Source organism: Marmota monax, unplaced genomic scaffold, assembly GCF_021218885.2.
Source record: "Marmota monax isolate L192 unplaced genomic scaffold, Marmota_monax_Labrador192_F-V1.1 WCK01_AAM20220418_F8-fsc00059, whole genome shotgun sequence".
In the NCBI taxonomy this organism is placed as follows: Eukaryota; Metazoa; Chordata; class Mammalia; order Rodentia; family Sciuridae; genus Marmota; species Marmota monax.
Window position 1 is genome coordinate 1,962,131 of NW_026693595.1, and position 27,498 is coordinate 1,989,628.

A 27,498-nucleotide genomic window follows, 5' to 3' on the forward strand; every position below is an offset into this window, starting at 1 on the left:
TTCTAATGCTTTCTATCAGAAGTAAGAATATTTACCAAAGATAACTAACCACTTTTCTTTTGCTGATAGGTCACTTTCCTCCCATCTCTTCTGCTTTCCTTCCTGCTTCCTCTCAGCCTGATGTATTCATTTAGATTGGCCCAGTTTTCTTGTCCAGCCACTGCTAGGAAACAGGCCTCATTCCAGCTCCCAGTCTACAGACAGTGCAAGCTTAGGCAGGAAGCTGAGCCTCCTGGGAAAGTTTCCAGTGGTAAAGGACAACAGCAGAACTGCCTGGAAAATGTGAGGTTTCTTGTGTGTCCACAACCAGCAACCATACTTGAGTAAGACAACATTCTCTGACCCTTCCCAGGGATGCATTTATTTTCATGTCTACATAGAAATACAAGAGGAGCTCTCAGACTGTCAGAGAGAACTGTTGAACTTAGCCATGTGAATTCCAAGAAGGTAAACAGCTGTCATTCTAAGCTTTCCTGCTTCAACACAGAAGCAAAGAATAGGAAATTCTGGAAACTTAATGGTAAAATCTGCTTTATTAGATCATATTTCTCTAGGATTACAGGGAGCCAAAAAGTTTTGCCATAATTTTTCTGGGGGAAAAACAAAAAACAAAACAAACAAACAAAAAAACTCCACATAGATGTTTTTTAAAAACTACTAGGTTTGGTTTAAATAGCACAATTAACTGATGAGCAGCATATGTGCTAAATTTATCAAATGCCTATATCAGGATTGAGCTGGAAAAGTAGCTGCCCTGTTTCTGCATATATTCTGGCAGAATGTGAATGACAAAACCTCTGACGGCTGCAGTGAGCAGCCTGTGCTCAGTGTCCACAGACCTGCATGTGACTTCACGCAGAGTAACCCTGAGCCAGCTCCTTAACTTCTTCAAACTTCAGCTTCCCTAGCGAAAGACCGGGCACTCATGTTCATCACCTGGGTGGCTGTAAAGATCAAATGACATCATGTCTGTGAAAGTGCCTTGCACAGGAACTGGCAGGGTAGGCATTTAATAAGTGATAGTTTTATTTAATTTTATATCATTTTAAGGGAGGGGTAGATGTAAAGCCATGTTATTAAGCAATAAGGAGACGGAACCATAAATTTGTGGTTTGCAATTTTTCCTTCCCTTAAGAAAATCGTTCACCCAAGCTGTATTTGCAGTTAAAACAGGGATCGCACAATCTTTTATGTTACTTCCACCACCAAAACCTCACCTTTTCATTATCAGATACTTCAAAGTATGTCTGTATAATTTATTCCTACTCTATATATTACTGCTATGTATATATTTACAATATAAAAATCAGGAGGAAAAACAAAATCAAAGTCAACAGGGAAATGTAGACGATCAGAGGTAAATGTTATGTTCTATGGCCCAACAGAAAGTTAATCATCATTTACAAAGATGAGAAACAGAGTGCTCCCAATAAGAAAGAAACCAGTAAGTCATAAATTCCACATAATAAAGAACATTGATAAAAGAAATCTTATATGAAAAAACTACAAGTTCTCCTATATAATTTTTAAATTATATAAAATTTCATTTTCAGGATTATTTTCAAATTAATTTTTAAGATTAAAAAATAGGGTCACTTGCTTTGCTTAACATTTCCTTTTGGGTTATGTTCACACGGCTAATCTACTGAAAAAAAGGAAGCCCACTGGGACTCACTGAAGATATACAGAAGCTGAACGTTAACACACGTGAGTTCAACAACAAAATGTGTGCAACAGACCTTCCCCAAAAAGGAAACTAACATGCGAATCCTAACAGAAACTTTCCTTTGCCTGAAGCTTCTGGACCTGCAGCTGGACCATTGTCTTGCTGCCTAAGAGGCCAGAAGTTACTTTCCACTCAAAGGATGCAGTGGCTGGGAAGGAGTTCAGACCACAGTGATGGTCAGAAAGTTCAGGTTACAGCAAAACCTCCAACGCCTATACTATAACCAAAGACTATAACCAAAGCTATCTTCTGTGCAGTCAGAGCAGTGGCAAGTTCCTAGAACTGATTTTTTGTTGCTGAGTTTAGCATTAAATGTTCTCTGAAAAAGCTCAGATCGGTCAGATTGAACAAACAAGAAGCAAAAATAAATTTCCCATAGAGTTTTGACTGCAATTAAATAAGCTATCTTGTTTCACAAAAAATCCTGCATATACCTAACTCTTCCTCCTAACCCTCAAAAAGTTATAGTTGGCCAACCTTCAGGGATTCTCAAAGGTTCAATTATGTTAAAAGCAATGATATCAAAAGCATAGAGTATTTTCTTAAAATTTTTCTATAGACACACAACTTTACTGTCTCTGCCTATTAAAAAAATTAAGTGTTCAGTTGTTCTCTATCCTCAGTCTCAAAGTATAAAAGAACAACAACAAAAAAAAAAATTACAAGGCTCTCCAAAAGCTTCTAATTAAGGCATAAGCCTCATTTTAAAGAAAAATCCTTACATGTTCTATGGGAAAGATATAATTTCAAGGATTTTGTATCTTCCAGTTTGTTTATGAAGAAATGCAAATGATTAAATGAAATATAGGAATGTATTTGTTTTGAGAATAAAATGTCCTCTTTCATTAGTTCAGAGTTTGTGTTCATCCTTTGCTGTCACCACTTGTACAGATTCCTTTCTACTAAAATTCAGTCAGGTGGGCCAGGATTGTGGCTCAGGGGTAGAGTGCTTGCCTAGTACATGCGAGGCCCTGGGTTCAATCCTCGGCACCACATAAAATAAATGAAATAAATATATTGTGTCTAACTACAACTAAAATATATATATATATATATATATATTAGTTGACCATATATATATATATTTTAAATTCATTTAAATTTATATTTTAAATATATTTCACTGACCATATATATATATTTTAAATTCAGTCAGGGTATTTGAAAGACCTTGAACCAGATTCTCTGGGTATCCCCTCTCAAAGAACCCACAGAGAGAAAAGCCAGTCAACAGACAGAAGAAAAGCCTGTGGACGTAGCTGCTCACTTCCTGAGCTACCCACTTCCTTCTTCAAACATTTCCTTCTCTTCACTAAACTGTTTTTCTTTTTTCAAATTAGCATGGAAGTCATCTTGCAAATATACTTCTGGATGGAGGGCCAGGAATAGGCATATTCCAGTGGCCAGGTCATTTTTAACATCATCACTGCAGTGATACAAAATCAGGTCCTCGGATGCAGTTGCTCTCTGCAATGTAAAGGGAAGATTCAGCAAAAGAATCTGAACCATTATGAGCTAGACCCACACCAGGAGGAAACAATGTTACCAAAGAGAATGCACGCAAAAAAATGTCATGGCTCCTGTCTACTCCGTCTGAAAAACTATGGCATCATTTATGAGGAAATCAATATTTTTAAACTTTCAAACCTTGAGCCAACCGTAACAAGTTACTAGGTTTCTTTGCTTTCATTATAATTTTGGCTATAAAACTGAACGTCTCATAATTATTAGAATTATGTTATTAAGTATGCATCTTCTTAATGATAATTTTCTTTGACTGATCATAGCAAATACAGAAAGCTAAATAAAAATGTGGCTATCATGAGTCTCTTGCGTTTATAAATACAAACATAAATTTAACCTCTTCTTACCTGAATATAAAAATCTTTATTTATCAGCAATGGTGATAGCATGAAAAAAACAGACAAAAGGAATAAAGTAACTTAAAATGTTTATTTTTGTCAGAATAGCTGACAATTTCCTATTAAGTATTTTGGTATATTATTATAATAAGCATCCCCCCCTTGAAAAAAAATCTATTCAAAATATCTCAATCCTTGAGGTAAAGAACCCCCGCCCCCCCAAAAAAAATCCAGATTTAAAAAAAAATCCTTAAATTCCTTTAGCTTGATAAATAGAAATAATCTCTTCTTGTTCTATACTGGTGAACATAAATGTATTTTATACAGCAAGGTATCCGGTTACTCATTGGCAAATGAAGGTGAAAACTATTCATTTCCACATTCTACTCAATCACAGTGCAACACCGCAACGTTCACATATACTTTTTTTTTTCTTTTTTCTTACAGTTACCAATACTCTTCTGGCAACAATAAGGTTTTGGAATGGCAAAAGGAAAAAAAGTTTTATATCTCAAAGCTCCCGAAGGGGATTAATCTGAGTCTTCATCATCAAGATAGTCCTCAGCGTTGCTTAATGTTCGAAGTGCATCTAAAAGAAATGGGCGGGAAAAGCAAAACAAATTACTAATTGCTCAGATTTTCTTTTTTCCTGTCAAAGCTTCTATCAGCTCAACAAACTGTATTCTTCCCTATGATCCTGGGTTTGTATGTTTCATGAGATTTTTTTCCTACTGTTTAATCTATTAAGTATCTGCTATTACAGAAGCACACAAATACAGTGGTCCACATGTTCCTTAGATGTGCAGAGTAAAGTACACAGCACTGAGTGGTCTGTTTCTAACAAAGCTACATGCACCGTGACCAACATGGAACACACCAACAGCCACTCCACTCTGACAGCAGTGCTCCCAACCTCCTCTCTCCCAGTGACAAGTGCACATGTGGCTTCAGGCACACCACAATCCTTGCCTTTACCCAAAGGCAAGGTCACTGGGTAGAAAGATAACTCACAAGAGGAAGGAAAGAGAACAAAAATAGGGAAGCTTCAGATTCATTTTAGAAAATACTGAAAATAAAGTATACTCAGAAAAAAAAAATGGAAATGAAACAAGAACATTTTAAAATAAAAAGAGCTGGACACCACCAAATGTTATATCAACTTAAGCAGAACTCAGAAGAAAGACAACTGATTTGTAACTGTCACCTATTCAACCATCTACTCAAATCCTTGTAGCAGTAGATTACCCTATCATTTTGGAGGGAACAAAATGGAATACAAATACAGGCACATTGCTGGAACTCAATTAATGGAGGACACGGAGGGATACCTGAGGGAGAAAAAAAGTTTTCCCAGAGTTCAAACAATAATGAGAATTTGATTACACTAATAAAACCAGAAAATTGACAAATATCCCACTGCACAGGTCAAGAACTATAGAAGCAATAATGTCATCCAGCTAAAGGGAAACAAATGTCCTTTGCCTTTATAGTGGAAATTTCTTTTCTCAAAAGTCTTTTTGCTGACTCTCTACCAACACAGATTAGTTAAACTTTGGGCTCTAAAGTAATACCAAAAAGGTCTGAAATAATGAGCAGCGATGCAAAAGACTTGCAAAAAGTGAGTCTTCTATCATATAATTTTCGTTCTAGAAAATGGTGAAAAAAGTGTCAACTGTTAGTTTATACTTTAATGGTATGAAAGTGTCAAACATCAGACAACAGAGTAAGACTTGAGATGTAATAAGAAAGGGGTTTAATGTTCCCTGTATTCTTCTCTTTTTCCTCTCTAGGCTTGCATGAGCCAGATGGCTAATGACACACTGGAGGGGGATAAAAGGAGGTGGACAGGTGGTCAGGTCAAGGCACATCCTCCCAGGATGTACAAGAACAAATCCAGGGGGCCATGTTCTTTAGACTACATACTGAGAGGTCAAATAAGCAGCTGATCTGAATAGTGACCACGAATGACTCAAGTGTGTCTTAACACCTTTCTTTCAAAACAACCACACACGCTTTCCTTTATTTTTTTTCAAATTTATTCTTCCGTATGTATTATGAATAACTTCCAAAATGTCTAGCAAAGTCTAGAAAAATTTCAACTACAGTTTATTGATACCCTCATATAGGCTAGAAACAAAACATAATCAGCGATCTATTGAATACTTAATTTGAGTAATATTTAGCCATAAACACTCATGACATATATGAAGTGAGGGAATTCAGACCACGGTTCTCTGGAAAGGACTATTGTGGAAAGCAAGATGATGAGAAATTGATTGTAAGGAATAAATACACACACAAACAAAACAAAACAAAACAAAAAAACACACACATAAACATACACAATAGTGAAAGATCTGTATCTTTCTTCAAATTTATTTTCTGAAAAGTATTCTATTTTGGAGGTTCTGATTTAGAGCAAGGAGATATATATATATATATATATATATATATATATATATATATATATATATATATATTCAAACTTCAGGACTATCTAAAGAGTTTATCAAGGGCTGGGGATGTGGCTCAAGTGGTAGCGCGCTCGCCTGGCATGCGCGGGGCGCTGGGTTTGATCCTCAGCACCACATAAAAATAAAATAAAGATGTTGTGTCCATCGAAAAGTGAAAAATAAATATTAAAAAGTCTCTATCTCTCTCTTTAAAAAAAAAAAAAAGTTGATTATCAAGAAAAAAATCTTTTTCCCAATCGTGAGCTGGTAAATCTTAGTCATGGAGGCACCAGAGGAGAAAGAAGGATTTAAAACAAATACCTGTTCCCTGCTTCTTTTTCAGGAGAGATGCACAGGCAGCATTAGTAGCCATGTCCAAGGCCAGCTTCTTCTCATTGTTTCGTAAGTCTGTTCTAGCACCTTCCCAAAACAAGAAAAGGAAGTTAGGTGTCTTTAAAGACTATACAGTAGTAGTTAATCCTCTTTCCACCAAGGCTAACCACATTTGGCAAAACTAACTAGAGAACAGTACTGGACCAAAATTAAACTCCTCAAAGTAGTGTGTGTGGCATCTTTAACCAGGGGCCAGCTGCTACACCTGTGATGCCTATGCTCCACTGAAACACAGCCTTTCCCTTCCAGTCTCTATGGGAGTACTTATGGACCTTTCTGTGAGTTTACCTTCCCCTCAGTAAATCCTAAATCACCACCAAACCCCAGTGGTTATGTGTGCCTCTGCAGGATTCTGGGGAGTTTAAATTCAACACACCCCTTCCCTCTTGTTCTGCTCAAGAAGGTCTTTTAAAAAATACCTCTGGGTTAATCTTGAAGGGATTAATATTTTCATATCTGTACATACATGCTCATGTAAATTAGCAGAATGGCAACACACACACACATACACACACACACAAAAAAAAAACCAGCGGCAACTCATTGTTCCCCAATTCACTGTTACAGTAAGCCCTTTTCTATACACTCTGACTTTGTGCTAAAAATTACATCAGAATCCATGAATACATTTGCATTGTATTCCTGGATTCTGTCCAGTCTTTTACCCTCTCCAGAGGTAATCATTCTTACAAGTGAGCCTGAGTTCTTGTCTCCCTTATGTGTATCCATGCATCCACAGACATATGTGAACATGTATACAAAATCATGCTACATATGTTGGTTTGCAATGTCATACTTTTAACAATATACAAATGGTGCTCTTTTCTGGCAGCATGCATATAACTGAAATCTATTTAAGTATTTATAAATATTCATTTTATGGATGATCCAAAATTTATTTAATCTTTGCTTTAATGATAGGTACCTAAGCTGTTCCTAACTCTGCTTATCACAGATACTATGAACATCCTTAAGCAACACATTTGTTCACACAAATACTTAAAGGACAGTTTCCTAGATGGGGTGCTGAAATATAAAGATAGGCACATTTTTAATTCTGTTAGCTATTGCCAGGTGACCTTCCAAGAAGGTTCTCTCAATTCACCTTTTCTGCCACAGTATTTTTACCAATTTGCAAAAATCTCATTCTTCTGACCAGATCTGCATCTATCCCTCAGGTTACATGGAAATCCTCATTCTGTCAAGTCAAAATTCCTGAGGGCTAACAGTTCTATGACAAATAAATTAGATTATATTGTAGAACTCATACTCATGTTTATCAGGACAGGAAATATTCAGAAACAAGGATGCTAGAGAAGAAACACATTTATTTCCTGAGTTCCCTTGGAGCAGCACTAATATAAATACAAGGTGATTCATACAGTCAATTTTAAATTTTATAGTAAACACATTTGCAAAAAGTGAAATTACTTTTAATAATGTTTTACTTAACCTATTAAATATCTAAAAGATCATTGCAACATGTAATCCAATATAAAAATCATTGTGGTATTGTACTTTTTTCACTAAATCCTAAAAAAAAATGGGGTGTGCATTTTATACTTATAGTACAACTCAATTCAGGCAGCTTCTTTCCAAGGGCTCAGGTGCACACAGGCTAGTGGCTGCTCTTGGCACAACCTTCCCAGGAGCACAATAGTGGTCCTAATGCTGTTTGACTATCATGGTTTGGATATGAACTCCTCAAAAGCTCCTGTGTTGATGCAGGGATATTCAGAGCCGAAATGATTAGAATGTGAGAGCTGTAACTTAATCAGTCTATCTAGTTTGAATAGGCTGGGTAGGTAACTGTAGGCGGGTGTAAGCATGACTAGAAGAGGTGGGTCCCTAGGGGTGTGCCATGGAAAGGTTCATCTTCTCTGCAGTCCCTTCCCCCTACCTCTGCCTCCTGGTCACCATGAATAGAGCAGCATTCTTCCACCAGACCCTTCTATCATGATGTTCTTCCTCTCCTTGGACCCAAAGGAATGAAGTTGGCCCACCATAAACTAAACCTCTGAAACTATGAGCCAAAATAAATTTTCCTTTTCTAAGTCGTTCTTGTCAGGTATTTTGGTAACAGCATCAAAAACTGACTAACACTCTGCCCTTTTAGACCTAGAACTTATATCATCAACATACTTAAAATACAAAGAATTTCCTCCTATATATTTCACAACATTGACAAGGATCCCCAATGATGATTACATATCACTTATGGCCTGGGCCCTCATCTACATTATAGCCTCTGAATCAAGTTGTGTTATGGGGTATTATGTCTGGCCCTCTATAAGGGTTAATTAATAATGTATGGAACAAATGGATGAATGGATGATCAGTCCATAATTTACATGTTTCCTCTGATAGTCATGGAGGCACCAGAGGAGAAAGAAGGATTTAAAACAAATACCTGTTCCCTGCTCCTTTTTCAGGAGAGGTGCACAGGCAGCATTAGTAGCCATGTCCAAGGCCAGCTATATATACTATAAGCACATAGATTGTATAAAAACAAGGCATCTCTCATTCTTGTACATCTAACAACTACTCAGCTCAAAGCAAGGCACAGCAGTCCCAACATTCTTTCTTATCTATCAAGACTTTCCTATGAGATCAGAAACTTTGCCCGTGCAGATTTCTCAAACAAGATCTCCCCTATATATATGTGAACACACCTCTTTCTTCTAAGGCCCTATAATCCTTCAGATATGCACAGTAAGTTCTTCCCAAAGATAATATCCATAATTTTAAAGCTTTAAATTTATAAGTAAAGGTTTCAATTTAGAATTAAAGCAACATAAATAACCCCAATAATTTCATCTCATCATACCAGCTCTGTGGTATACACAGAAGAGGGGTTAAAATTACAGTTTAGAAGATTATTATTCTTTCTACTATTTCAAATAGTATAATTTTATGTGACCTATTTTTCTGGGTAAGCAAAGACCAGATAAATTCAGCACGAACATTACCTTTTGCCAGAAGCAGCTGGACAATGTCTGCATAACCCTTCCAGGCAGCAGCATGCAAAGCCGTGTCTCCCAACTTGTTCTATGATGAGAGAAAGGGAAAGCGGCATTTTAAAATGAGAAGGTATACTGAATGCAGACATCAAGTTTCTCTAATTAAACCTAAAATGAGAACAAATTATAGAAACTACAAAATTCCAAAGGGAAGAGTGGAGGAAGAAAGGAGACTCCAGCCATGAGAGGTGAGTCATTTTAGGGAGTGGGAATGGGATGGAGGAGTAGAAGTGATGTGGCAGAGCACAAGCTGAAACTCAGATGCCCACAGAGGGGGACATAGGAGGGAGCAAGGAATTGACCCTCACAGAAACCTGGCAAGAATTTGGAATTAGGGATTCCTGGAGACACTGGGGTAAGAATGAGGCATGGGGTAAAAACAGGTACTGGTTGAAGGAATAAGAAGCAACCAGAACCCAAAGACCCCCATGTTGCCAGACCAAGTAAAGATGGTGGAATAACTTTATTGAGAAATTAACCAGATAACTTCCAAGCTTATGGACATAGGTAGCAAGAAGACCAGAAACCAAAAGCTAATGGTTGGGTGACAAATTTACAAACTAAACAGTAAGATGCCTTTCTCAGCTACTTTTACCTATCCCACTGCCCCAGTGTGTGCAGTTAAGTGAACATACCCAGGCAGGAGACTGTAGGATACTCCTCTGGTGAAGCAGTACAACCCCACATGGAGAAAAGGGAGGAGTGCATTTATAGTAGCATCTGGGGGTTGCTCAGCAGCAAAAAAGCCAGGACCTCACCACTTCACCCCACAAAGAAGCCCCCTGCCAGCCAGAAATGGGTCATACCAATCATAGACTGGAACTTCCAAAAATGATGGCCAATATGTACCTTTTCTTTCTATAAGTTGATTATTGCAGATATCTGTTAAAGTGTCAAAAAGCTGACTAGTACAAGGTACTTAGGTCATCTGAGGACACTAACTTCCAAAGGGACTATGGGAACCACAGTCTCTCTCTGCCTTCCCGTCTAGAAACATGACCTCTTCCTATCACATACACTCCCACCACTTTGATGCCATCCTCCTTAAGATCTTCAACAGAGCCATGCTGATGCCAGCACCATGCCCTTAAACCTCCAGAACTGTTAGCCCCATAAACCTCATTTCTTTATAAAGTAGCTTGCCTTGGATATTTCATTATAATAATAGAAAATTCACTAATACAAGAATCAAAATGGTATCAGACTTCTCAAAAGCAACCCTGGGAACAAGAATACCATGGAGCCACATCTTCAAAATTATTTGCAATCTAGAATTGTGATCAGTTTTTAATAATCAATCCCAAGCTCCTCTTTCTCAGTAATCTACTTGAAGATGATCTCCAACAAAGGAAGACACAGATCCAGAAAAGTGACAACACAGCAGAAAGGAGAACGTGATTCCAAGAAAGCCAGCAAAAAGTAGCAGAGATGAAATTGCTCAGGTTGGAGTGTGAAGATGAATTGCTACAAGAAGGGTGAGACCAAGAGGGGGGGAAAAAAGTTCATGGATTATCTTATACAGACAGTCTATCAAGGGCGTATAAAACAGCACAGCAGTCCTAGTGACAGAAAGAACAAGCTAAATAAAAGTCAATAATTAAACAGAAACAAAAAGTTATACAAGCAGTGGACATTACTTAGTGACATTAATGTAAACATTATACAAAGAAGTAAAGGTTGGATGCTGAGATACTGGAAGATGGGAACTGGGGCAGCTGACAACCTTCATTAATCAAATAGGAAGCAAATATACACATAAAGATGATACATGACCAGACGGCTCCACCAGCCTATTCCTCAGTAACACAAAGGTGCATAAAGGAAGAAAGAGCTAACAGCTGAAAGTGATGCACAAGGAGATGAGGGATAGGTACTTTGGGCTCTGTACAATTTAAATTTTAATACAGTAATAACAGTGTTTAAAAACTGTGTACTAAGGACCAGGGGTGTGGTTCAGTGGTAAAGGGCTTGCCCAGCATGCTCAAGGTCCTGGCTTCAAATCCCAGCACCATTAAATGAAAAAGAAAAGCAAGAATCTATGTGCTTATACTATTTTGAATAAAATACTTTATGTGCCCATAAGCTGCACTGTGCCAAAAAGAACAAGGCAGGTGTGTTAAACGATTTCCTCATACTGAATAGTCTTACCTGTTGGTTCAGTTCAATATTTGGCTGAGTAAATAGCACTTCCACTATATCTGAAATTCAAATAGAAGAGATATTTCTTAAGAATGAAAAGTAAAAGTCTGATAATACAAAGCATAATAATGTTTAAAGAGAGTATTCTTTAGCAGAATCTTTAATAAAATTCTTATTATAAATTTCTCAAAATTTATGTAAAGAAAAACTTAATAATCTAAAGAAATAGAAATATTTTAAGAAAAAACATTTTTTCAAACAGTTTTAGCTTTAGCATTTTCATATGATAGCTATTAATAGGAATAGTTTCACACTTGCCATGATACTTAGTATTCATATAGCTAACATGCCTATTAGCTAAAATAAGAGAGGGAATCACAGATTTTCCTTTGGTTATGCTCTTTAATTTATCAGGCTCTTTGTTTCCCAGAGTGGGGCTTAATTTTTGTGTGTTATAGAGAGAGGTAGAAAATGGTAGATTTTTTTTTGGCCAGGATGAAATACATCTAGAACTCCATCATCATCTAGAACTCATCATGATCATTGATTGTAACCAAGTAGCCATTGAATCACACACTTAAGCAAAACTGTCTCCCTTCTCAATCTACTAGTGTGCATTAAATTTAAAATGCAAAAAGCTAGAGGAGACAGTTCTGCCCTTTGCTTCCATAAGATCAGAAAGGGGTTTATTTTTATACTACTGTTGTTTTCTGGTGAGTTTTCTTTGAGAGGAAAAAGAAATTTCCAATTTTTCAAGTGAGAGGTCTGTGAAATGGGCTGACTGGCCACATTCCACCCACTGTTCCACAGGGCTTCCAGGAACAAGGCTTTTGACTGATGTTCTAAAGGATTTGCAAAAGATAGCCAATGCTGGTTTTGGGTTTTTGTTTGTTTGTTTGTTTTTGTGAATCTGACTTCCTTAGGTGAAACGCATTTTAACATCATAGAGATTCATTTTAATAGCAAACAAAAACATATTACCTTTATGGCCACCATGACAAGCCCAGTATAAGGCGGTGCTTCCAGCTTTGTCTAAGCCATTAACACCCACTCGGTTGTCCAAACACTCTCTCAACCAGCTCAAGTTGCCTGAAAGAATTTTACATTTATAAAAACACAAGAAAAGGGCTAATCAGCAAGTCTCCAATTAAGACCTATCCACTAATACATTTAGTATGACACACTTGGACTTCCAGTTTGTTAATGGAAAGCATTATCATCAATTTTCAATGGTAGGTTGATGGAAAGAGTTGCCTAAATAGCTCTACTTAGGTATTTCTACTCTTAAAAAAAACCATGGGTGTGTGTGTGTGTGTGTGTGTGTGTATGTGTGTGTGTATTTCTTTCCTTTGCAAAGTTCTGGAACTTGGAAGAAAAAAGTTATACCTCAGTACAAACAAAAATTATTCATATTCACATTAAAAATGCATTTCAGGCCAGGGATTATGTAATGCACATGCCTATAATACCCACTGCTCTGGAGGCTGAGACTGGAGGACTTCAAGTTCAAAGCCAGCACTGAGCAAGGCCCTAAACAACTCGGCAAGCACCTTGTCTCAAAATAAAAAATAAAAAGGAATGGGGACATGACTCAGTGGTTAAGCACTCCTGGGTTTAATCCTATGGTATCCTTCCTCCCCCAACATTAAAATACATCTTAGTTCTTACTAGAGAAGAAACACTAAATAACCTACTCAAGGTTACTACTCTTATATGCCAAAGTATAACTATTAATTTTAAAATCTTCAGGCTAATGCCCTAAGTATCTAATTTACCAAGATTTTTTAAAATGTCAATTTAGTAATTCTAAGCCAATAATTTCCTTTTGCACATTCATATTTCAAAAAGATATAAAACAAAACAAAATGGAGCTTACTGAGGCTTTACCAAAATACCCTATGATCTACAGAAGGGTTTTTCAATATCAGTGCTATTGCCATTTGGGACTGGAGAATTCTTCATTGTAATGCCTTTGATTTAGCAACATTCTCAACCTCTATGCTTAAAAAAAGCCAGTAGCATCCCTCTAGTCATGACAGTACAATGTCTCCAGATATTGCCAAATGTCCCCAGGGTTTGCAGGGAAGAACTCTGTGAGCTAAGAATCACTGATGTGCAGGAGAAAGCCCAAGACAAGGCTCATCACTGTTTGGCCATGGCTCTTCCCCAGACTAATCCCTGTGGCTCACTTCCTTGCTCTCCAAACCTTTTCAATCAATATTCTCCAAAATGTTCTACCCCCAGAACGCTTCCACATGCCTGCCCTCCACGTACTCACTCTGGCCACTACATTGTGTTTAAACACATTTCTATTGCTGTACTTAAATCACACTGTATTTTAACAAGCAGCCATACATCTCTCTCCTCTGCTTGACCCTGAGCCTTACAGGCCATAGACCTGTCATTCCACATGCCTATTACCACCCCAGAGCACTGGAAGGTAAAACACTCAACAGTGTTTGTTGGCTGACATTTATCTTAATTTGTTACATATGATAGCAGAATGTATTACAATTCATATTACACATATAGAGCACAATTTTTCATATCTCTGGTTGTACTCAGAGTCACACCATTTCTGTCTCCATACATGTACTTAAGGTAATAATGTCCATCTCATTCCACTGTCTTTACTACCCCCACACCCCCCTCCCAATCCTTCCCTCCCTTTTGCCCTATCTAGAGTTTGTCTAATCCTCCCATGCCCCCCAACCCCATTATGAATCAGCATCCTTAAATCAGAGAAAACATTTGGCATTTGGTTTTTTGGGATTGGCTAACTCCACTTAGCATGATATTCTCCAACTCCATCCATTTACCTGAAAATGCCATGATTTTATTCTCTTTTATTGCTGAGTAATATTCCTTGTGTATATATACCACATTTTATTTATCCATTCATCTACTGAAGGGCATCTAGGTTGGTTCCACAGTTTAGTTATTGTGCTGCTATAAACACTGATGTGGCTGTGTCTCTGTAGTATGCTGTTTTTAAGTCTTTTGGGTATAGACTGAGGAGTGGGATAGCTGGGTCAAATGGTGGTTCCATTACCAGTTTTCCAAGGATTCTCAATATGCTTTCCATATTGGCTGCACCAATTTGCAGTTCCACCAGCAATGTATGTGTGAGTGTGCCTTTTCCCCCACATCCTCACCAACACTCATTGTTGTTTGTATTCTTGATAGCTGCCATTCTGACTAGAGTAAGATGAAATCGTAGAGTAGTTTTGATTTGCATTTCTCTAATTGCTAGAGATGTCGAACATTTTTTCATATATTTGTTGATTGACTGTATATCATCTTCCAAGAAGTGTCTGTTCAGTCCCTTGGCCCATTTATTGATAGGGTTTTTTGTTTTGTTTTGTTTTTGGCGTTAAGACTCTTGAGTTCTTTATATATCCTAGAGATTCGTGCTCTATCTGATGTGCTTTTGGTAAAAAATTCGCTTGTTGGCTGACATATTTTAATTATACTCATACTTACCCTTCTAGGGTGATAAAAGTCAGCCTCTGAGGGAGGCAAGGATTTAACTGGAAAGGTGTGTGAGAGAATACTCTGTAACGGTAGAAATGTTCTAGATTTTCATCTGGGTGTGGGTTCCATAGATGTATTTGGAAAAAACTCATCCACCTGTGTAATTAAAATCCATGTATTTTACTGTACTGCACCCGTCAATCAATAACAATCATACCTACCTCTTTTTGCAGCTTCATGCAGTGGATTGTCAATGGACTCTGCCTGCTCAGCCACTAGATTGAAAATAAAAAGTGCAAGCCCAATGTTGAGAGTGCCCCAGTGATTTGCTGAAGCTGCTTATGTCCCACAGCCCCCCGCTTTATGAACGACACAGCCTCAGACAATACAGCTTCCCTTACTTTTATGTGGATAAAATATATATATATATATATATCAAATTGATAGTGCCTGCTTTAAAAAAAAAAGCTGAATTATGTGTTAAATGAAACCAAGCCAAGCAATAAGGCAATAACACAGCAATTAACTGGAAATATAAATTAAAACCAAACAGATTCCTGACTCAAATACCAGTATACTCAAGTATTTAATAAATTGAGTCACAAAAATGCCAAAGAAAGCATCTGACGTTTACTTTTTTCTTTCTGTAAAATACCCTACTTTGAAGATACCTGAAAGCAATTCTAATTCCCTGTGTGTGTGTGTGTGTGTGTATGCAAGTAGGAGCCGGTGGGGGAAATATTTCACAATCAACAGACCTACCTGCCTCTAGGAAGGTGTGTTCACTGGGTCCTAGAATGAGCTGCAATGCTTAAAGAAGGTTATGACTTAAGGGCAACTTTAGGACTACTTCTCCTGCCATGGGACTGTAGCAGGATACTGCTTTGGCTATGGGGATCCCAAGTGGCAGAAGGACATTTTCTACCCTCAGTGTCTATGATCAAGGCTGGAAATGGAGTACACAGGAAAGGTACATCTGGTATTTCAAAGGCTTTGAGGAGAAGAAACATTTGAAGTGTTTTTTTTTTTTTTTTTTTTTTTTGGTGGTGCTGGGGATTGAACCCAGGGCTTTGTGCATGCAAGACAAGCACTCCACCAACTGAGCTATATCCCCAGCCCTGAAGTGTTTTTTTTTTTTTTTTTTTTAGGACAAAGAAGAGTACCACCCTTAGACCAGGGCACATAGGGCCCCTATGCAGGACCACATAGCCTCAGAGTTTTGAAGGACCTCCCTGGACATTTTCTAAGTCATTCTTCAGTGTTTGGAACTGGTGCCCAATGCTAGCCAGCTCTAAAGATTCACATCATGCTAAAGTCCACAGGGATCTCAGAAATGATCTGAATCCAACCCTTTCATCATATAGATAGAGAAATTTAATCCCAAAGGTAGCAATTAGATGTCTGAACTAAGGTACCCTGTTATTGAGAAGTGGAAGACAAAGGATTAAAATCCAGGATCCTCATTTCCAATCCTGTGCTCTTTTGACTTTGCTGATTTCCACTGAAGTGTTTTTGTCTGTTTTGTCCTTCTTCCAACTAGAGGCAGCTTCATGACAGGAGCCACACCCAGTGCTTGGGTTCCCCAAATTGCCATGATGAGCATTTAATGAATGAACATCACTGCCCCAAACAGGGTGTTCTTCATCACAAACAAAAGAGCTAGTCCAAGAAACAATCTGTGAGATTTAATTTAAGAGCATGAAAAGAATTTCATTAAGAGCTGAATAAAATAAAACCATAAGAGTTTCCTTGGAAACCTTGGTTTTTTTTTTTTCAAGAATGCTAAAATATATTCTCTTAAGTCAAGAATCAGGCCAAGGTACATCTGGTATTCATGGCCACTTTATTAATAGGAGGCTTATAGAGTGGAAAATATCCTACTCTAGCAAATGACTCCACTGAATTCTCAGCCATAGTCTATGACCATACCACCCTGAACACACTTGATCTTCTCTGAATTCTCTGCCACTTCTCTGAATTCTGCAAGCCCAAAGTTCCCTAGAACCAGATAATTAAGAAGAAATGCAGTGTAGCTAAAGTAAAGCCACTTGGGCAGCACTTACCATAGTTGCTTGGAATTAGCCCAGTCCTGCCTTTGCAGGTTCCTTTCCACCAGTTGGTATCACTCTGGTGAAAGAAGAATTAAATTAAGTGGCACCAAATCCAGTCTGCATTTAGTCACTTTTTGGGGGGAAGAGAACAGGGTTCCAAGGATTAAACCCAGGGGCACTTAACCACTGAGCCACATCCCCAGCCCTTTTTTTATTTTGAGACAGGTTCTCATTAAGTTGCTGAGTCTGGCTTTGCACTTGGGATCCTTCCTGCTTCAGCTGGGATTACAAGCATGTGCCACTGTGCCTGGCTGCATTTAGTCATTTTTAAACCCATTTGGTACACAGGTGCACCTGTACTATGAAATGTACATCAGCCCTGACCACACTAATCAAGCTTCCTCATACCCTAGCAATGGGATTCCATTTCCCTTATCACTAAATTACAAGTACACAGTATCCACCTATAACCAATCAATTACACCTCATCATGGAGCCTCAAAAATCAAGCAAATCAGAGATAATATGAAAGACAAGGGGGGAATTTTATTAAACTAGCTACAGTATTTTTTGTCCAATTTTAATTTGTCTTATCTTTGAGATACTTATTTTTTTTAAATATAAGTATCTTATATTTACTTTATTTTACTTTCATTTTTGGAGTAAATGTGTGTTGGCAGTGCTGGAAATCAAACTCAAAGCCTCCTGTGTTCTAGGCAAGGGCACTACCACTGAGATACATACAGAAAAGATGCAAACCAATGCAAAAGTATAAAGAACAATATAATAAACCATTTCCCAACTGCATGAATCATTTCTTCTTGGTCAATACTGCTTCATATATGCCCCACATCCCCAATCTCCCCTCTGGGGTCATTTTGAAATAATTTCCAGGCATCAAATTATTTAATATGTAAATATTTCAATATTTATAATATTTCAAGTCAATAAGGATTTGTTTGAAAGATAAATACCATTATCACAGCTTATAACTGTTTTCAACAATAGTTCCTTAGTATATCAAATATCCCAGTTGCACCATAATTTGGGATCCCAAATAAAAACCATACAATGTAAGTGATTTGCCTTCTACAAATCTAGAGATACCCACTTACATTCCTTTTTTTACCTTTTGCAATGTATTTATCGAAGAAGTCAATTTGTTCTATAGAATTTCAAACAGTCTGTACTTTGCCTGTTGTACACCTTTGTACCATTAAACACACTCCTCTGTTCCCTGTATTGCTATAAACAGTAATTAGTTCTAGAGCCTTAATTAGATCGAGCTTGAACTTTTGGGCAAGGTTATTTCATAGGTAGTAGTGATTTCTTCTATCAGGAAACTTATAATGTATCGTCATCTCTGTTCCTGTAATGTTGGCTGCTATCGATGATCACAGTCGAGATCCATTATTTCATAAAGGTTTCAAAATGGGGACATTCTATCGTTTTTGGTTTTTTTTTTTTTTTTCATTTCAATAACTGGCATATCTCTTTAAAAAGAAACCTTCCCTCATCAACTCTCCTGAGATTTTACTCTTTCTCTATGAATATTATCTCTGGTAATATATATATGGTAATATATATATATTATGGTAATATATATATATATTACCAGAGATAATATTCATAGAGAAAGAATAAAATCAATGCTGACTCTTTCTCCTTTTTACTTCAGTTGTCAAAATAAAAAGCTGGTTCCCTAGCAATGTCACACTAACCAATGTTTGTTTGTTCTGATTAACATTAGGAACTCATAAATTCAAGCACAGTCAATGTGTTTTGATCCTTGGAAATTGTTGCCTGAAGTGATATTCAAGCTCTCTTGTCTTGGGACAGTGGAAGCTTCTATAAGTTAGTTCCTGAGTTCTTATAACGTGGCCCTGGTAGTCTTTGGGAGCTTCTTGTTTTCTAATATCAAGGAATTCTGTTTTTACCTAAAACCTTTGCTGCCCCTGACCTGATATTAGCCATTTCTTAAAGGAGCCTATTCCTTTTAATGGAAAACAACCTATTATTGGCTTGTGCATTTTTTCTCTGCCCCTTCAAAGAACAGAGTGCTATTTTGTTTGAGTTTAGATAAAATACAACATATTTCCAATTCAAATGAAGGACTGCTGTTTCTACCTAACCTCACTGATCTTACCTCTGTGTATCCTCCTGCTGTGCTGCAAATCCTGGTGATCAGCATCACTGACCTGATGACTCACTGGCTCTCAACCACAAACACTCAACAATCTCAGAATTAGCAATGCCGACACTACCCAACTCAATCATGGGTAAAAACAGCTTACTTTTTTAGCTTCCCTTTCTCAGTTCTTTCGGTCCTTTGTATATATTCTACCAGGAATGTTCAGTCACACTGTTAAAGTTGCTTGGAATACATCCTCTCTGTGTGGTTATGGCAATTACTAGGGTATAATTAAGGTCATTGGATTCACTCTGTTTTTAGTTTTTAGGAATTGCTTTCTACTGCTTGATTTTATAACTCTATAAGAGCTTACACAATTCCAAAATCAAACCTTCAAAACAAAGTACAGTTTTCTTAAAGTCTCTTTTCTATGTTCCTTCTACCCTATTTTCTTTCCTCCATATAGACAAAACTAATTTTTAAATTTTATGACTCAACCTTTCACTTTTTATTTTAAACTGAGAAAAACAGAGGTAAATATATATATTCTCTAAGATAAATGAGGGCATACCATATGCATTTCATTACATTTTTGTTTTTCACTTCACTCACTCCATAAGAGCAGATACAGATATTTTTCATTGCTTCATATGGCTGCATAATATTCCATTTGTGGATATAACAAAGTCTATTCAACTATTGTCCTAATAATGAACAAAAGGGCTACTTTCAATCTTATGCTTCTATAAATTGTGCCAAAATCAACAGACTTATGCATACATATTTTTGCTTACATATTCAATTAAATCATTTACAATGTTATGGCAACAGTGTTATGTTTTATATCTTTAGTACACGAATAAAATTATAAAATGTTAGCTGGGCTTACCATGTCAGTGATGTAGATAATGTCGCCTTCCTCAAAGTACAATTCATCTGGCTAAAAGAAAAACAAAAAGTTTGATTCCATATGTTTTATTATAAATTAGGATATAATGATTTATTTAATCATCCTGATTTCTAAAGTATCCTAATACACACTGTGGGGTTTTTTTAATACTTAAATCAATACAGAAACCATATTACATAAATTTATAGATAAACTCTAACACATGAATAAAAAGCTGAATTTTTCCTGATAAATTTCAAGGATTTTATATATCTAATAAATAGGCATTCTTCACACACACGCACAGAGCTTACATTTTTCTACGACACATCAAAATGGAATATTAACAAAATGTCTTTCTTATAGAATCCCAAAAGGTGATCTATTTTTTTCTTAAAAGGTTGAATGACTAGAATTAACACCATGAAAAGTACCAACATCTACTATTTGTTTATTTTGAGAAAAATCATCATCTTAACTCTCAGGTTCAGACCGAATGAACTTTCTATGTGTGAAAATATTTAATACATAACTTAACCATCAATAAGGCTAAAGAGCCAAAAGTTAAGAAGCAGTTAGAGAGTCTAGAGGCATAAGCAGCTTTTAAGGGTTACCTAATTACATAGTCCATAAGTGCTCTGGCCTGTACCAGTGAAACATCCTACATCCTCTCTGAATAGAGCTAGCACTTTAATTAAACATCTTTTTCCCATTATAGATAACATCATGACTTTCTGAGTAAATAGGACAATGCCTACTGAGAGTGAATTTCAGATACTGAGAGATGTTTACATTGTCAGGCTGAGTGAAAAACGTAGGGCACAACATTTCACATAGGATAAGATCACAATTATGCATGAAATACACATAGAAAAATTTCCATATTCCCTATCATGGGCATGTATTACTTTGATAATATTGGTGTGGAAAACATCTTTAAAAAAAGACTTTATTATTTCTGATTATAGTTAGGATTCCATGCAAATAAAAACTATAACAGTGAAACAAATCACACCATCCATTCATTTTTTCCATTTGTTTACCTCCTCTCAGTACCAGACTGGGACAAGTACATATGATTCTGCATTCATAATTGTTTCATTCAAAAGCTGATCCATATTATTATTACTGTAACTATTTGTTCCTAAATATAAATGAAGGCTATATCAATCACATCATGCTTTAACCAACCACAATATGTGACTATATAGATGCAAGCTGCATTCAATTATAAAAAGTAAAGGATGATTAGTGATACCCTCCCAAAATGGCCAGATTCTTTTAAAAGGTAACTTTCTAATTCATTTGTAATATCGACACTTTGATTTACAGAGACTAGACTTACATGTAGTATAAGCTATGCAAAATTAGCTAAACCTACAATGTTGAAAGCCATTTGTGAACTGTGTTTGGACCAAACCCACATCACAGCCAGTGAATAGGAAAATCTGGTATCTGGGATTTCCAGAGGTAATCCTTCTGGTTGAGACTGCCCAGATACATGTGAGTTCCTACTCAGTTCTGCCCAAAGCTCCCACACACCACCAGAAATGGGGTGACCTGCTGCAGCCACATAGCCACAAAGCCTCCCAGAAATGGGTGTGGCTTCCCAAGATGCCAATCAAATGTTGACAGCAAGACACCAAGAAGCAAGACTCCATCCACTGAAACCTTATCCCTGCCTTTGATGCTCTCCTTTAAATAAAGAATAGGAGCCATTTTTTAACTGTTCTGTTCCAGCTCCTACCAGGACTGGAAGAATCTACCATGCGCTCTGCTTTAAAAACTAATTCTGACTTTGTCCCGTATTTCTTCACTCATTACTTCACACTTCATTTTCCTCAGGTGTCTCATCTCCTCCTGAGGAAGAATCACCCTGTCAAGGTGCTGGCCACCTCACCATAATCAAGATGTATTTTTATTTGAAATAAATGCTTAGGAGAGAAGAGATTAAAGACCTTTAAGATTTTCTCTAATCTATGCCTAAAGTAATTTAATGATTTGCTTCAAGCTGGCTCACTCTCAAGAGGCCAGAAGGAGGACATGCTCATGCCACAGCACTCCAGCGGGGTGCAGTGGCCACCCCAGAACAGTAAGGCTGGCCCCACACTGACAATTTTAACATGACTTGACTATCTCTCCTTTGCAAGACACTAAGTAATAGGATGGAAGAATGAAAAAAGTAGAATGGTATAAGAAAAACTAGGATTAACATGAACCGTAGCTTTTTTTTAGGGTCATTCAGCACTCCTTGAGGTTCTATAAGAGTTCAATATCTTGAAGAGATTTTGCCCATCTTACAACTGTTTTGTGTCATTCTCATTCTGTACCTGCCCACTAATGTCTTAAAATGAATCTTCCTCTTTAGTGCTTTCGGAGAAAATAGGAGTTATCTTTCCCAACCATTGTAGCCTTTTTTTTTTTTTTAACTGAAAAGGTTAAGCCTACCTAAACTTCCAATTTTATTTTATTTTTGGAACCAGGGATTGAACCCAGGAGCACTTAACCACTGAACCACATCCCCAGCTGATTTTATTTTTTTTTTATTTTGGGACAGGGTCTTGCTAAATTGCTGAGACTGGCTTTGAACTTGCAATCCTCCTGCCTCAGCCTTACAAGCCACCGGGATTATATGTATGTGCCATGGTACCTGGCTAAATTTCCATTTTTAATGTGATCATTCATCCTTGAAACAAAAAGACATTATACATATGTGCATAACACATGTACATACAAAATCCCTGTAATTAGTCTTCCTATGAAATACACAGGGAGAATAGGAAGTAATTACCTCGTGTGGACAGGGTTTTGTTTTGGGTGATTAAAATGTTCTAGAACTAGAAGAGGCGGTGGTTGAATAACATTGTGACTGAATTAAACACAACTGAATTGTTCACTTAAAGTGGCTGATTTTATGTTACATGAATTTTACCTCAATTTAAAAAAAAATAAAGTCAAAAACTCGATTCAGGGCTGGGGTTGTGGCTCAGTGGTAGAGCGCCTGCCTAGCATGTGTGAGGCTCTGGGTTCGATTCTCAGCACCACATAAAAATAAATTTAAAAAAAAAAATAAAGATCCACTGACAGCTAAGAAAATATTTAAAAAAAAAAAAAAACTCGATTCAGACTCTGTGTGTCATCTTAAATAATTCTTGTCCTTCGTGGTTTGGTAAAGTGCATCATTTGGAAAATTCTGCTAAGTCCAGTCATTTTGATACTTCTCAGTGCTGATTCAGTTTTTAAATTATTAGCTGCTGTTCAATAGTGGCATCTGCCACAAGCCACCCATTAGGTCAGAATGGTTTTTCAACTGAGGCAACAATAGGCGATCGATTTTTGTCAGGGAGAAAAAGGTCTAGCTATTTTTTTCATTCTGAGAAATGACAATGGACAGTTTATTTTCTTTTAATCAATAGCTCCAAACTCAATATCAGTGCCTGCAAAATATCTTCTTACAAAGAAACTAGGGGTGGTTTTTCCTAGAGTGGCTAAGGAGGTGGTCTTCAGACTGTTGGGGGCAGTAGAGACAACAAAGTAATTTTGTGATTTTAAAAATCAGATTTTACCAGCAATCTTCACATTTTCCATTAAGAAACTATGAGCACAACAACTGATGTAAACTGTTTGATGAGGACCTACTATTAAATTCCTGGCAACGTATTCATGGGACAGAAATGGGAAAAGAGTGACACAATGAAGTAAGGGCATCTCTATTTCCAGCGTGTTCTTTGGTTTTTAACCACATTCCTCTTTCCTCTCTCCTTGAAAAACCACAAGGTATCAGAGCAAGGCAGCTGCTAGACAAAGTGGGTAACGTATTCATATTCCTGTTCTATGTAGTCTTAGTAACATGTGATTCCCAAAACATTAATTTTGTTGGTTTATGCAAATACATAAAGTTTAGAAGACTTGTGAGATACTTTTGAAATGGTTCAGGTCTGACAACTCAAATCCTCCAAAATTAATAAAAAGAAAACAAGTTTTTTATAAATGATTTTATTTAATATATTGTAGCATTTATTATGTACCAGGCACAGGTCTGGGGATTTACATTTACTAATTATTAACAATTATTAACTAATTTAATTTTTACCATTAATACAATAATATAATGTATTAAATAGACTATAAAGTGTTGCTTTTCTTGTTGTTATAGATGAGAAGCTTTCCCAAGGGCATAAAGCAGGTACATGGGAAACCCTGACCTTGAGCTACTGCATCAGGCTGTGTGGGGTCCCAGTTCTTTACAATCCATGCTATTTCTCAGACAGAAGCATCATGCAGCCATTATTGTGTAATGGACATTATGGTGTCATGACCAGGTTAAAACTGGAGGCCTTGGAATATAAACTGTCATTACTCATTTCCCACCCCCTGATAATGTAGTACAACAAAACCAACAGTAGCACCTTTTACTTGCAAAGCATACTTGACCACATTTGCTCCTCAAAACAACCCCAGGCAGGGCTGGGTCAAGGGTATAATCTTTATTTCACAACCAGACCCAGAGAAGTTAAAAGAATTTGCTACAAATAAGAATGAGGAGCGTGGCTGGCTCTACCTTATGTTTAGAGTTGGATTCTAGAGCTGCTTTGGAGGTAGATGAGCTATAAACCTGCTCAGCAAGGGCTGGGGATATGGCTCAAGCGGTAGCGCGCTTGTCTGGCATGCGTGCGGCCTGGGTTCGATCCTCAGCACCACATACAAACAAAGATGTTGTGTCCGCTGAGAACTAAAAATTAAATATTAAAAAAAAATAATTCTCTCTCTCTCTCTAAACAAAAAAAAACATGCTCAGCAAACCTTTACTACAGAGCAAGATTTTGGCTCCCCTTCAGAATTCAATGCTCCTCCAGCACACAATGCTGTTCTGCCCCAATCTTCATACTGGTCTATCCAGTCCCAGCAGTTCTCTGTGTGACACTTTACTGGACCAGGCGCTTAGAGAGAAGAACCAAATGGGGCTGGATGACTCCAGGACTACTCCGCCTTTATGCAAGATACATGAGAAATGGGCTGGCAGCAAGGACCAGGAGCCACAGTGGCCTCAGGTTCTACCTGTTCCTTGGGCTGTCACTATCTCCTGAGGGTGGAACAGTCAATAGTGGAACAGGACCCAGGCCTCCCCAGCATATTGCATATGTTGACAGACATCCCTAGGTATCCAGATCAGTTCTTTAGTCTTGTGTGGTCACAGTGACTTTAAAGAGGCCAGGTTGGTTTAGGATGTGCCATGGTATATCTGTCCCCGTAGAAAAGATACCTGCTAGTCACGGGGCATAAAGACCAAGAGAAATTCTCATTCAGGAACAAATGCAAATAAACCCAGTTCTCAGATTAAATTCAAAATTTAACAACAGGCACAGCATGAATGCTTAACCAGTCAGGAAGCCTGTGGGAGCCAGGGGCTGCCTATTCCACCACATGTGACTCCTTCAGTATATGGATGGAGGGGAGGGGAGGGAAAGACGAGAGGATTGTGAGGGCAACAGGGCTTGGGTGGTCATTAGTGACCACAGCCTAGGTCCTCAGGACCAGACATAATTAAAATTTTATATTTAGAGCAACACCATAAATATAGAATTAAAAAAAAAAACATAACCTTAATGCATTAGTGTATATTTTCTTCTGTGCATTCAAAAATAGCAGTTTTGGGTTTTTTTTGTTTTGTTTTATTTTGTTTTGTTTTGTAAGCACAGGAGAAACTCCATTCTGGGGCAGAATTGTAGGTAAATTAATCAATGTATCACTGAATCAAAAATATTTGTTAAATATCTGTTAATATAACCACTACTACTCCTTTAAATAATACCAATTACTCCTTAATTAGTAACAGCAGCAGCATATGGAATCTCTCTTAATTCTTACTGAACCCTATATGATTATTATTATTCTCACTTTATAGGTGCAAGTATAGGGATAGAGAAGTTAGGTAATTTGCTAAGCTCACACAGATGCTAAGTAGGCAGAGCAAATCCTAAAGCCTTGGGTTCTTCTGCTTCCATGAACATTGTGGCAGCAAGTAGGACTGAAAGTATAGACAGAAGTTCAGAGGTAGAAGAGGCATCCCATTGCTAGCTGCAGCTGTCCAAGAAGAGTTACGGAAGAGGAAGTAGCTCACGTGAGCTTAAAAGAGGCAACACCATGGGTCCAGAAAGGGTCAAGACTCAGATTCTTTTCTTTCTTTTTTCTTTTTTTGGTACTGGGGATTGAATCCAGCGGCACTTAACCACTGAGCCACACCCCCAGCCCTTTTTCAAATTTTATTTTAAAAGACAGGGTCTCGCTGAGTTGCTTAGGACCTTGCTAAGTTGCTGATCTTCCTGGCTTAGTCTCAGGAGCTGCTGGGATTACAGGTATGTCCCACCACATTTGGCCAGACTTGGGTTCTACTGTGAGTCGAATCCTGCCTGTATGGTCCACTAGAGGAAGGAACAGAGCCCAGCTGGGCTGGAAGCGGGCTGGACTACAGAGGACCATATCTTTTGTCAAATAAAGATGTAAAGCCAGTGGTGGGATCAAAACCACATTTTAGGAACATCAATCCAGCGAGAATGAAGCCGGAATGGAGAAGCTGGAGTCCATGTGATAAAAGTGAGTCCACGAACCAGGTCAAGAAGAACCAAAGAGGGAGGAGAGGTCAGGGAGACAGACAAAGATGATGTCTACTAAGGACACACGAAGGAGAACACATCCCACTCCAGAGCCAAGGGCCACTGCTGAGAATGGTTCACTCATGGAGAGGCCCAGGAAGGTAGCTGATGGCCACCCACCCTTCCCATGCTTATCCTCCTCTGGGCGCATGCAACCTGGGAACCAACTGATAAGGACAATCAGAGGCACGGAATGTCAGCCCTCTCTGTGAGCAGGGGTTAAAGACGGCCACCTTCTGGGCCTCGTACTTCCATACCTGTTATGGCTTTTTGTGTCCCCACCCAAAAAACTCTTATGTTGAAATCCTATCCCCCACTATCTCAGAATATGATTATATTCAGAGATAAGGTCATTAAAGAGATAATTAAGTTAACAAGTAGTCTTTAGGGTTAGTCCCCATCCAATATGACTGGAGTTCTTATAAAAAGAGGAGATAGGGACACAGACACACAAGGGAAGGGACCATGTGAAGACAGAAGGAGAAAATGGCCATCTACAAGCCAAGGAGACAGGCCTCAGAAGAAATCAACCAAGCTGGCACCTTGATTTTAGATTTCTGGATTTGCTCTTGGAATTCTGAGAAAATAAATTTCTGTTGCTTAAGCTATTCAGTTGAGATGCTCTGTGATGGCAGACTCAGCAAACTAAAACACTCCCTGTTCCCTCCCTCACCAACACGGAAACCCCTTGGTGGGAATAAAATGCC

At 37.7% G+C, this 27,498-nt stretch overlaps 1 protein-coding gene across 1 annotated transcript in view; it reads right to left on the minus strand.

The window, feature by feature from the left end:
* Window positions 1–3,660: 3,660 nt before the first annotated feature.
* Window positions 3,661–27,498, minus strand: part of Ostf1 (osteoclast stimulating factor 1) — a 53,142-nt gene continuing 29,304 nt past the window's right edge. The window contains exons 3-10 of the mRNA XM_046459495.2: window positions 20,139–20,189; window positions 17,131–17,194; window positions 15,289–15,342; window positions 12,575–12,682; window positions 11,603–11,652; window positions 9,404–9,482; window positions 6,363–6,461; window positions 3,661–4,177 (exon numbers count right to left, since the gene is read on the minus strand). Of these exons, the coding sequence (XP_046315451.1) occupies window positions 4,119–4,177; window positions 6,363–6,461; window positions 9,404–9,482; window positions 11,603–11,652; window positions 12,575–12,682; window positions 15,289–15,342; window positions 17,131–17,194; window positions 20,139–20,189 (564 nt within the window). The 3' untranslated portion in view covers window positions 3,661–4,118. The remainder of the gene's footprint in view (window positions 4,178–6,362; window positions 6,462–9,403; window positions 9,483–11,602; window positions 11,653–12,574; window positions 12,683–15,288; window positions 15,343–17,130; window positions 17,195–20,138; window positions 20,190–27,498) is intronic.